The 13,038-nt window shown below is 55.0% G+C and overlaps 2 protein-coding genes across 2 annotated transcripts; one reads left to right on the top strand and one right to left on the bottom strand.

The window, feature by feature from the left end:
* Positions 1-128: 128 nt before the first annotated feature.
* On the top strand, positions 129-8,337 carry LOC130611457 (long-chain fatty acid transport protein 2-like; the record flags this gene model as incomplete). Its single annotated transcript, XM_057432207.1, has 9 exons — positions 129-326; positions 1,226-1,384; positions 3,456-3,580; positions 3,657-3,851; positions 5,060-5,150; positions 5,313-5,511; positions 5,589-5,686; positions 6,353-6,483; positions 8,124-8,337. Coding segments are annotated over 9 exons (1,373 nt in total), but the record flags the coding sequence as incomplete, so codon positions are not given.
* A 235-nt stretch (positions 8,338-8,572) lies between these two features.
* Positions 8,573-10,202, bottom strand: LOC130611456 (THAP domain-containing protein 7-like; the record flags this gene model as incomplete). The annotated part of the gene is made up of 3 exons (XM_057432206.1): positions 8,573-9,026; positions 9,801-9,989; positions 10,074-10,202. Coding segments are annotated over 3 exons (772 nt in total), but the record flags the coding sequence as incomplete, so codon positions are not given.
* Positions 10,203-13,038: the final 2,836 nt, after the last annotated feature.

The following is a 13,038-nucleotide window of genomic DNA, read 5'->3' as shown; positions in this document are numbered from 1 at the left end:
ATGGGGATGTGCATGGGATGGGGATGGGGATGTGCATGTGATAGGGATGGGGATGTCCTACATCACACGTGTCCTACGTGTCCCATGCACCCCTCACCACCCCCCTATGTCCCCCCCCCGTCCCCCAGAGCTGAGCTCGGCGCTGGAGGCGCTGCCCCCCCCCCGGCCCCAAATTCTTTACCTGTGCTCGGAGCCCCCCGTGCCCGGGGCCGAGGTCCTGCTCGGGGCCATCAGCGCCGCCTCCCCCGAGCCCCTGCCGCAGCGGCCCCGCAGCGCCCCCGGCGGCGGAGACATCGCATTGCACATCTACACCTCGGGTACCACCGGTGAGAGCGGGGATGGGGGGGAATGGGGGTGATGGGGGAATGGGGGTGATGGGGGAATGGGGGTGATGGGGGGATGGGGGTGATGGGGGAATGGGGGTGATGGGGGGATGGAGGTAATGGGGAAGTGGGGGGTAATGGGGGTGATGGGGTAATGGGGGTGATGGGGCAATGGGGGGAACGGGGGGAATGGGGGGGAATGGGGGAATGGAGGCAATGGGGGTGATGGGGAATGGGGAATGAGGGTAATGGGGCAATGGGGTAATGGAAGTGATGGGGGCAATGGAGGTAATGGGGGAAGTGGGGGGTAATGGGGCAATGGGAGGAATGGGGGTGATGGGAGTGATGGGGTAATGGGGGCAATGGGTGTAATGGGGTAATGGGGCCAATGGAGATAATGTGAGCAATGGGGGCAATGGGGGTCATAGGGGCAAGGGGGGTAATGGGGGAATTGAGGGGGAATGGGGGGAATGAGACAATGGTTGCAATGGGGGAAGTGGGGGGTAATGGAGGCAATGGGGGGTAATGGGGGCAAAGGGGGGAATGGGGTGAAATGGGCCAACGGAGTAATGGGGGCAATGAGGGGAATGGGGTGAATTGGGCCAACGGAGGGAATGGGGGTAATGGGGGAAATGGGGGCAATATGGGGAATGGGGGGCAATGGGGTAATGGGGACACCAATGGTGAGGTCACTGGGTACCACATCCATGGCTCTGGGATGGGGTGGGCTAGGACCTGCTGGACACCCACCCCATCGCTGGCTGTGTCCTCATGGCGATGGGACCATCTTCACCACCCCCCCCCACCCAGATCCCACTCCACCCAATGCAGACACATCTGGATGAGGGTCCCCCCAGTAACATCTGGAAACACCCCCCCCCGCCCCCTTGTCCTTGGGTCAGGGCTGCCCAAGGCTGCGGTGATCACGGAGCGGAAGCTGCTGGCGGCGGCCAGCCTGGCCCGGCTCTGCGGCGTGCGCCCACAGGACGTGGTCTACACCCCGCTGCCGCTCTACCACGCTGCCGGGCTCATGGTGGGACTCGGGGGGTGCATCGAGATCGGTACGTGCCCCACGGAGGGGTGGAGGGTGATGGATCAGCGATGGACGGTGATGGATCAATGATGGATGGTGATGGATCAATGATGGATGGTGATGGATCAATGATGGATCAATGGTGGATCAATGGTGGATCAGTGATGGATGGTGATGGATCAATGATGGATTGATGAACGATGGTGTTGGATCAGTGATGGATCAATGGTGGATCAGTGATGGATGGTGATGGATCAATGATGGATGGTGATGGATCGGTGATGGATCAATGATGGATGGTGATGGATCAATGATGGATGGTGATGGATCAGTGATGGATTGATGAACGGATGGTGTTGGATCAGTGATGGATCAATGGTGGATCAGTGATGGATGGTGATGGATCAATGATGGATCAATGGTGGATCAATGATGGATGGTGATGGATCAATGATGGATCAATGGTGGATCAATGGTGGATCAGTGATGGATGGTGATGGATCAATGATGGATTGATGAACGGATGGTGTTGGATCAGTGATGGATCAATGGTGGATCAGTGATGGATGGTGATGGATCAATGATGGATGGTGATGGATCAATGATGGATGGTGATGGATCGATGATGGATGGTGATGGATCAATGATGGATGGTGATGGATCAGTGATGGATTGATGAACGGATGGTGTTGGATCAGTGATGGATCAATGGTGGATCAGTGATGGATGGTGATGGATCAATGATGGATCAATGGTGGATCAATGATGGATGGTGATGGATCAATGATGGATCAATGGTGGATCAATGGTGGATCAGTGATGGATGGTGATGGATCAATGATGGATTGATGAACGGATGGTGTTGGATCAGTGATGGATCAATGGTGGATCAGTGATGGATGGTGATGGATCAATGATGGATGGTGATGGATCAGCGATGGACGGTGATGGATCGATGATGGATGGTGATGGATCAATGATGGATGGTGATGGATCAGTGATGGATTGATGAACGGATGGTGTTGGATCAGTGATGGATCAATGGTGGATCAGTGATGGATGGTGATGGATCAATGATGGATCAATGGTGGATCAATGATGGATGGTGATGGATCAATGATGGATCAATGGTGGATCAATGGTGGATCAGTGATGGATGGTGATGGATCAATGATGGATTGATGAACGGATGGTGTTGGATCAGTGATGGATCAATGGTGGATCAGTGATGGATGGTGATGGATCAATGATGGATGGTGATGGATCAATGATGGATGGTGATGGATCGATGATGGATGGTGATGGATCAATGATGGATGGTGTTGGATCAATGATGGATCAATAGTGGATCAATGATGGATGGTGATGGATCAATGATTGCTCAATGATGGCTCAATGATGGATGATGATGGCTCGATGATGGATCAATGATGGATCAATGATGGATCAATGACGGATGGTGTTGGATCAATGATGGATCAATGATGGCTGATGGACTAATGATGGCTCAATAATGGATCAATGGTGGATCAGTGATGGATGGTGATGGATCGATGGTGGATCAATGATGGATGATGATGGATCAATGATTGCTCAATGATGGATGATGATGGATCAATGATGAATTAATAATGGATGATGATGGATCAATGACTGATGATGATGGATGATGATGAATCAATGACTCATGATGATGGATGATGATGGATCAATGATGGATGATGATAATCAATGGTGGATCAATGATGGATGATGATAGATCAATGACGGATGATGATGGATGGATGATGAATCAATGACGGATGATGATGGATGATGATGAATCGATGATAGATGATGATGGAGGATGATGGATCAATGATGGATTAATGATGGATGATGATGGATCAATGATGGATCAATGATGGATGATAATGGATCAATGATGGATGATGTTGGATCAATGTTGGATCAATAACAGACCAATGATGGGTGATGACGGATGATGATGAATCAATGACAGATGATGATGGACGATTATGGATCAATGATGGATTAATGATGGATCAATGGTGGGTCAATAACGGATCAATGACGGGTGATGGCCACCCCACACCCAGGTGCCACCTGCGTCCTCCGCTCCAAGTTCTCTGCCTCCCACTTCTGGGACGACTGCCGCCGCTACAACGTCACCGTCATCCAGTACGTGGGGGAGCTCCTGCGCTACCTCTGTCAGAGCCCTCAGGTGATGACCCCCCCCCCCACCCCACACCCCCCCCCCAACCCTTGGGGTGCTGCTCTCACCCCCCATCACCTCACAGCGCCCCAATGACCGCGACCACCGAGTGCGCTTGGCGTTGGGCAATGGGCTTCGAGGGGACGTGTGGAAGAGGTTCCTCGACCGCTTTGGCCCCATCTCCATCCGGGAGTTCTATGGGGCCACCGAGGGCAACGGCGGCTTCATCAACTACACTGGGAAGATTGGGGCTGTGGGGAGAGCCAACATGTTCATCAAGGTGAGGAAGCATAGTGGTCAATGGCTGGGTGGGGGGAAGAGGTTGGGGCGCTCCAGGTCACTGGTGTCTCCATGGAGAAGTCAATGGCATCTATAGGGCTGGGTTGGTAGCAAAGAGGACCTCCAGGGCTTCTTCGCCTTTGAAGATCCTAATGGAGCATCCACCATTGGTTGGCCAACGTTGACTCCTAGGCTGGGATTGGAGAGTCCATGATGGACATGGACAGCCCTCCACTGGGTCCTCTCCATTGGTTGGCCAACATCGATTCAATGGGTGGTTCTGGAGGGTCCATGGTGGATGTGGATGTCCCTTCCATTGGTTGGGTTTGTGGTGACGTGAACGTCCCCTCCATTGGACGGTCAGCATAGACTCCAAGGTTGGGTTTGGAGGGCCCATGATGGAAAGGATATCCCCCCATTGTTTGGCCAACGTTGACCCAACAGCATTGACTCTGAGGCTGCTTTGGAGGGTCCACGGTCCACACGGACTTCTCTATTGCTTGGGCAATGTTGACCCAATGGAAGGTTCTGGAGGGTCCATGGTGAATATGGGTGTCTCCTCCATTGGTTGGCCAACTTGGACTCCCAGGTTGGGATTGGAGGGTCCATGATGGAAATGGACATCCCCCCACTGGTTGGGGCCTCTCCATTGGTTGCCCAACATCGACTCAATGGATGGTTCTGGAGGGTCCATGATGGACATGGATGTCCCTTCCATTGGTTGGCCACCATTAACCCAACAGCATTGACTCCAAGGCTGCTTTGGAGGGTCCATGGTCCACATGGACATCTCCATTGGTTGGCCAACGTTGACCCAATGGAAGGTTCTGGAGGGTCCATGGTGAACACGGGTGTCCCATCAATTGGGTGGCCAACATTGACCCTACAGCGTTGATTCCAAGGCTGCTTTGGAGGGTCCATAGGGACACAACCACCTCCAGCACCCCAAGAAGAGCCCTTTTGATGCCATTTCTCCATCTCCAGCCACCCAAATGTCCATCCAAACGAGGTCTTCTCCCCCCTCTTCCCCTTGGTTGTGTCCTACAAGGTCTTGGGCTTGAGATACCACCATGAGCAGGGTCAGTGGGTGGCTCCCTCTCATTGAAAGGGCGATGGAGGGAAGCTCTTGGCCTTCATTCAGCCCATAAGGGGTGGCTTCCTCTTCCATCATCACATCTTGGTCCTTCTTCTGTCCCCCCCCCTCCCCAGTACTTCGCCCCCTTTGAGCTCATCAAGTACAACGTGGACAAGGAGGAACCGGTGCGAGACGAACGAGGCCTCTGCATCCCGGTGGGCCCCGGTACGATGGGATTGGACCTTGGGAGGTGGGAAGGGGACGGAGATGCAGCAAAACCACCCCTGGGGCCTTGGCATCAGCATCACAGGGGGTGGAGGTGAAGCCACCAGAGAGACAGGAACCAGTGGTGGGAGCAGCTTCGGAGCCTCTTTGTCCTCCCCATAGGTGAGACGGGGCTGCTGGTCACCAAGATCACCAAGGAGGCCCCATTCTATGGCTACGCCGGAGATCCCATGGAGACGGAGCAGAAGATCCTAAGGAACGTCCTGGTCCACGGTGACGCCTTCTTCAACAGCGGCGACCTCCTCATGATGGACCACGAGAAGTTCCTCTACTTCCAGGACCGCGTCGGAGACACCTTCAGGTACCTCGGGTGGAGCCGGCCTGCCCAAAGGCACCCATGGGACCCCCCTCCCACCTTCACCCTCTTCTTCTCCATAGGTGGAAAGGGGAGAACGTGGCCACCACAGAGGTGGAGGCCGCTCTTGCCATGGTGGACTTCATCCAGCAGGTCAACGTCTATGGGGTGTCCGTCCCAGGTGAGCTCCTGGTGGGGCTGAGGTGACCCAATGGGAGGCTCTGGGAGGGGCTCAACCACTTGGGGTGGCACCAAATGATCTCAAGGGGTCATTGAGAAGCTTGAAGGACCTCAAGGTGGACCCACAATGGCCATAGAAGGGGTTGGGGTGGATGGAAACCTTCGTGGTCTTCTATTGCCACCCACTTTGAGATGCTGCTTGACCACTTCAGGTGGCAGAGGCTCAAAGTGGAGGCGCTTTGGACCCATCAAAAGAAGAGTCGACCAAGAGCAGGCTGACTGGGGCATGTAGTGTGTCCGTACGATGGCCCAATTGACCCCAAAATGGCCAAAATAGGACTTTATGACCCCAAATCAACTTCCACCATACAGTGGGCTCCTCCATCATGGCCCAAGTGGCCTCCAAGAAGGCTGAATGAGGACTTGGGTTGCCCAAATCAAGGCTTCATTGTTACGGGCATGGGCATCACCCCGACGATGGTCAATGGAGCCCCTAGGAGAAGTCAAGGCTGGGGGGTTTGGTGGCCCCATGTTGATGTTTTGGGCATGAAGGGCCTCCAAGAAAGATGAAACCCACCCAAAATGGGTGTTTTGGGCACCCAAGTGGGCACCAGGGTAGTCAATGAGGGGGGTGGTGGTGCTGGAGGTGACCATGTGGTGTCCATAGGGTGCGAGGGGAGATGTGGCATGGCCGCCATGTGCCTCAAGCCAGGGCACAGCTTCGATGGGCAGAAGCTCTACAGCTTCGTGGAGGACGTGCTGCCCGGCTACGCGGCGCCGCAGTTCCTGAGGGTGCAGGTCAGTGACTGCTTGTGCATCCCCATCCATATCCATCCATCCACCATCCATCCATTCATCATCATCCATCCACCATCCATCATCCACCATCCATCATCCACCATCCATCACCCATCCATCATCATTCATCCACCATCATCATCCATCCACCATCCATCCATTCATCATCCATGCACCATCATCATCCATCCACCATCCACCCATCACCCACCCATTCATTCATCATCCATCCATCATCACCCATCCACCATCCATCCATCCACCATCCATCCATTCATCATCCATCATCCACCATCACCCATCCATCATCTACTACCCATCCACCATCATCATCCATCCACCATCCATCCATTCATCATCCATCATCCACCATCCATCACTCATCCATCATCCGCTACCCATCCATAATCCATCCATCATCATCCATCCACCATCCATCACCCATCCATCATCTACTACCCATCCATCATCACCCATCCATCATCCACATCCATCCATTCATCCTCCACTACCCATCCATCATCACCCATCCATCATCCACATCCATCCATTCATCATCCACTACCCATCCATCACCACCAATCATCATCCATCCATCATCCATAATCACCCATCCATCATCACCAATCATCACCCATCCATATCCATCCATCACCCATCATCACCCATCCGCATCCATGGCCATCATTCATCCATCATCTATCAATGCACCCATCATCCATAGCCATCCATCCCAACACAGACATCATCCACCCAGCCATCATCATCCATGAACCCATCATCACCCATGCATCCATCACCAACCAACCATCATCATCATCCATCCATCCATCATCATCCATCTCCATCCATCATCATCCATCAATACATGCCCAACATGGCCATCATCCATCCATGCAACCATCTCCAACATGGCCATCATCCATCCATCTACCCATCCATCTTCAACATGGCCATCCATCATCCATCCCAACATGCCCATCATCCATCCACCCATCCATCTCCAACATGGCCATCCATCATCCATCCACCCATCCATCTCCAACATGGCCATCCATCATCCATCCATCCATCCATCTCCAACATGGCCATCATCCATCCATGCAACCATCTCCAACATGACCATCCATCATCCATCCATGCAACCATCTCCAACATGACCATCCATCATCCATCCCAACATGGCCATCCATCATCCACCCACCCACCATCTCCAACATGGCCATCCATCATCCATCCACCCATCCACCTCCAACATGACCATCATCCATCCATCCCAACAAGGTCATCCATCATCCATCCATCCACCCACCATCTCCAACATGGCCATTCATCATCCATCCATCCATCCCAACATAGCCATCATCCATCCACCCATCCATCTCCAACATGGCCATCATCCATCCATCCACCCATCCATCTCCAACATGGCCATCCATCATCCATCCCAACATGGCCAGCCATCATCCATCCATGCACCCATCCATCTCCAACATGACCATCATTCATCCATCATCTATCCACCCACCATCTCCAACATGACCATCATCCATCCATGCAACCATCTCCAACATGGCCATCATCCATCCATCCATCCACCCACCATCTCCATCCCTCCCCATATCCCTGCTCCTCCCCAGAACGCTCTGGAGATCACGGCCACCTTCAAGCAGCGCAAGAGCCACTTGGTCACCGAAGGCTTCGATCCCCACGTCATCCGGGACCCGTTGTTCTTCCGCCACAAGCAGGCCAAGGCCTACGTGCCCCTGACCCCCGAGCTCCACGCCCGCATCCTGGACACGGCCCTGGCCCTCTAAGAGCCACCTCATTCCCTTCGGGAATTCCCTCGGGAGCCCCCTTCTCCTGACCCCCCTCTTCCCCTGCGCTGGGATCAACCCCCAAGCCCTCCGTGTCCAACACGACGCTCAACCAACATCCCCCCAAGGCAGCATCATCGCCTCCCTCTTTCCCACCACGCTCCGGTCGCGGGAATGACGCCGGGAACACCACCCCATATCCCAAACGCACCCCATGCCTTTTTATTCACACCCCCCCACACACACACACAGCCGAGGGGGAGGCGGCCCCATCACTGCCCCCCATCCCCATCCTCCCGCTTCACCGCCGCTTCCCTGGCATCCCAACGGCGCTCCCGTTGGAGCTCGCCGACGCGGAGCCGGAGCCGTTGCTCCCTCCTTTTGCAGGCCTGGAGCTGCCGTTGGGCTTTCCCCAGCGCCTCCAGGGCCGCCTCGGCGCGGCGCTTCCAGAGCAAGGCGTTGCCCACCTGGTAGCTGTGCTCGCTCTGGATGTAGGCCCCGAGGCGCGGGGGCAAGCGGAGCACGTAGAGGGATGGGGATGGAGGCACGGGGCCGGAGCCCGGCGCCTCCGGGGGGGGTTTGGGGCTGGGACCCCGCGCTTCCGAGGAGCCGGGAAGAGCCGCGACGGCGCCGTGGTCGCCGGCCGGAGCCGAGCCCTCGGGCTCCCCCGGGAAGCAGGAGATGGGCAAAGGGAAAGGGGGGGATGTGGGGGGGTGGGAAGAGGAGCTGGGGTCAGGGTGGGATGAGGTGGGGGTCAGGTGGGGGGAAGAGGGATCCAGTTGGGATGAGATCAGTTGGGATGAGGGTGGGGTCGGATGGGAGGAAGAGGGATCCAGTTGGGATGAGGATGGGTTCAGGTGGGGGGAAGAGGGATCCAGTTGGGAAGGGTTCAGTTGGGATGAGGATGGGGTCAATTGGGAAGAGGGGTTTCGATGGGAAGAGGGATCCAGTTGGGATGAGGATGGGCTCAGGTGGGAAGAAGAAGGGTCCAGTTGGGAAGGGTTCAGTTGGGATGAGGATGGGGTCAGTTGGGAAGAGGGGTTTCCATGGGAAGAGGGATCCAATTGGGATGAGGATGAGCTCAAATGCGACAAAGAGGGACCCAGTTGGGAAGCAGATGGGTTCAGATGGGTTGAAGATGAGTCCAGATGGGAAGAAGCATCCAATTGAGAAGAGGATGGGTCCAGTTGGGAAGAAGAACAAGAAGAAGAAGAAGGCTCCAGTTGGGAAGAAGGATCCAGTTGGGAAGAGGACTCCAGCTGGGAAGGATTCAACGGGGAAAAGGATGAGTCCAATTGGGAAGAAGAATCCAGTTGGGAAGAAGAAGGCTCCACTTGACAGGAAGGATCCAATTGGGAAGAAGCTGGCTCCAAATGGGAAGAAGGCAGCTCCAATCGGGATGCAGAGGGATCCAATTGGGAAGCCGAGGGATCCAATTGGGAAGCTGAGGGCTCCAATTTGGGAGCAGAGGGATCCAATCGGGACGCAGAGGGCTCCAACTGGGACGCAGAGGGCTCCAACGGGGATGCAGAGGGCTCCAATGGGGACGCAGAGGGCTCCAATGGGGATGCAGAGGGCTCCAATGGGGACGCAGAGGGCTCCAATGGGGATGCAGAGGGATCCAAAGGGCACGCAGAGGGATCCAATCGGGACGCAGAGGGATCCAATCGGGACAACCTGGCTTCAAGCCTGGGTAGGACCAAGAGCACCCATCAAGGCTGAGGAGCACCCAAGCCAAGGTTCCCCCCCCCAGCCCTGCCCCATAGCACTCACCTCCACCTCCGGGTGCCCTTGAGAGGCTTCAGGGGGTCAGCAGCAGGGGGGGGCTTCACCCTGTGGGGCCGGGGGGTCACCAGGTTGAAGAGGGTGGGGACGGCGCCTTCCTTCAGGCGGTGATAACCACTAGGGGGGGCACAAAGAAGGGGGTCCATGAGGGGGGTCCATGTCCATGGGGTCTATGGGGGTGTCCATGGGGTCTATGGGGGTGTCCAAGGGGTCTATGGGGGTGTCCACCGGGTCTAATGGGGATGTTCATGGGGTCTATGGAGGGTCCAAGGGGTCTACAGGGGTGTCCATGGGGCCTATGGGGGGTCCATGGAGTCTATGGGGGTGTCCATGGGGTCTATGGAGTGTCCACGGGGTCTAATGGGGATGTTCATGGTGTCTATGTAGGATCCATGGGGTCTACGGGGGTGTCCATGGGGTCTATGGGGTGTCCATGGGGTCTATGGGGGTATCCATATGGTCTAATGGGGATGTTCATGGGGTCTATGTAGGATCCATGGGGTCTACAGGGGTATCCATGGGGTCTATGGGGTGTCCATGGGGTCTATGGGGGTGTCCATAGGGTCTAATGGGGATGTTCATGTTGTCTATGGAGAATCCATGGGGTCTACGGGGGTGTCCATGGGGTCTATGGGGGGTCCATGGGGTCTAATGGGGATGTTCATGGGGTCTATGGAGGATCCAAGGGGTCTACAGGGGTGTCCATGGGGTCTATGGGGGGTCCATGGTGTCTATGGGGGTGTCCATGGTGTCTATGGAGTGTCCATGGGGTCTAATGGGGATGTTCATGGGGTCTATGTAGGATCCATGAGGTCTACGGGGGTGTCCATGAGGTCTATGGGGGTGTCCATGGGGTCTAATGGGGATGTTCATGGGGTCTATGGAGGATCCATGGGGTCTACGGGGGTGTCCATGGGGTCTATGGGGGGTCCATGGGGTCTAATGAAGATGTTCATGGGGTCTATGGGGTGTCCATGGGGTCTAACGGGGGTGTCCACGGGGTCTATGGGGGGTCCATGGGGTCTAATGAGGATGTTCATGGGGTCTATGGGGTGTCCATGGGGTCTACGGGGGTGTCCATGGGGTCTAAGGAGGATGTTCACGGGGTCTATGGGGTGTCCATGGGGTCTACGGGGGTGTCCATGGGGTCTAAGGAGGATGTTCATGGGGTCTATGGGGTGTCCATGGGGTCTATGGGGGTGTCTATGGGGTCTCCATGGGGTTTATGGGGGCGCAAAGAGGGGGGTCTAATGGGGGTGTGCATGGGCTCTATGGGATGTCCACTGGGTCTGTGGAGGTGTCCATGGGACACGGAGCAAACCATTCCCATTTTTGGGGGAGGACGACAACACTGTCACTCCCTAAGGTGGAACACCCCGTTTTAACCCCAAAATGGGGGGGTGTGGGGTGAACTAAGCCATTGGGAGGTCACGGAGCAAACCATTCTCATTTGGTGTTCAGCACACAATCCCCTTTACATTGGTGCCTCCATCGTTGCTTTCACTGCTCACTTTCATACAGGAAAAGCATTTGAATGGAATCAGTCCAGAGCCTGCTCTCTGCTGCGCAGCAACACAGTCAGCACAGAATGAACAGTGGCATCTGCTCACACGGCAGAAGGACCAGCAGGGAAAGCTAGTGCTGTGCTTCTTCAGCACACAAGCAGCTTTGCAACGGGGTCACCATCATTGCAGTCTCTCCTCGGTTTCATACCTAAAAGTCCATTTGAATCCAAATTCTCAGGTGGTGTCTCTCAGCTGCCCAGCAGCACAGTGAGTACAGCACGAACGTTTGGCCTCTGCTCCCACAGCAGAAGAGCCAGGATTGAAAGCTGGTGCTGGACCTGTTCAGCACACAATCACCTTTACATTGGTGCCTCCATCGTTGCTTTCACTGCTCACTTTCATACAGGAAAAGCATTTGAATGGAATCAGTCCAGAGCCTGCTCTCTGCTGCGCAGCAACACAGTCAGCACAGAATGAACAGTGGCATCTGCTCACACGGCAGAAGGACCAGCAGGGAAAGCTAGTGCTCTGCTTCTTCAGCACACAAGCAGCTTTGCAACGGGGTCACCATCATTGCAGTCTCTCCTCGGTTTCATACCTAAAAGTCCATTTGAATCCAAATTCTCAGGTGGTGTCTCTCAGCTGCCCAGCAGCACAGTGAGTACAGCACGAACGTTTGGCCTCTGCTCCCACAGCAGAAGAGCCAGGATTGAAAGCTGGTGCTGGACCTGTTCAGCACACAATCCCCTTTACATTGGTGCCTCCATCGTTGCTTTCACTGCTCACATTCATACAGGAAAAGCATTTGAATGGAATCAGTCCAGAGCCTGCTCCCTGCTGCGCAGCAACACAGTCAGCACAGAATGAACAGTGGCATCTGCTCACACGGCAGAAGGACCAGCAGGGAAAGCTAGTGCTCTGCTTCTTCAGCACACAAGCAGCTTTGCAACGGGGGCACCATCATTGCAGTCTCTCCTCGGTTTCATACCTAAAAGTCCATTTGAATCCAAATTCTCAGGTGGTGTCTCTCAGCTGCCCAGCAGCACAGTGAGTACAGCACGAACGTTTGGCCTCTGCTCCCACAGCAGAAGAGCCAGGATTGAAAGCTGGTGCTGGACCTGTTCAGCACACAATCCCCTTTACATTGGTGCCTCCATCGTTGCTTTCACTGCTCACTTTCATACAGGAAAAGCATTTGAATGGAATCAGTCCAGAGCCTGCTCTCTGCTGCGCAGCAACACAGTCAGCACAGAATGAACAGTGGCATCTGCTCACACGGCAGAAGGAGCAGCAGGGAAAGCTAGTGCTCTGCTTCTTCAGCACACAAGCAGCTTTGCAACGGGGTCACCATCATTGCAGTCTCTCCTCGGTTTCATACCTAAAAGTCCATTTGAATCCAAATTCTCAGGTGGTGTCTCTCAGCTGCCCAGCAGCACAGTGAGTACAGC

Source organism: Pezoporus wallicus, unplaced genomic scaffold (genome assembly GCF_028554395.1).
Source record: "Pezoporus wallicus isolate ANWC-B61680 ecotype Strahan unplaced genomic scaffold, APGP_CSIRO_Pwel_v1 contig_13644, whole genome shotgun sequence".
In the NCBI taxonomy this organism is placed as follows: domain Eukaryota; kingdom Metazoa; phylum Chordata; class Aves; order Psittaciformes; family Psittacidae; genus Pezoporus; species Pezoporus wallicus.
The sequence above is the reverse complement of the archived record's forward strand: the minus strand, read 5'-3'. Positions and strand labels throughout refer to the sequence as shown.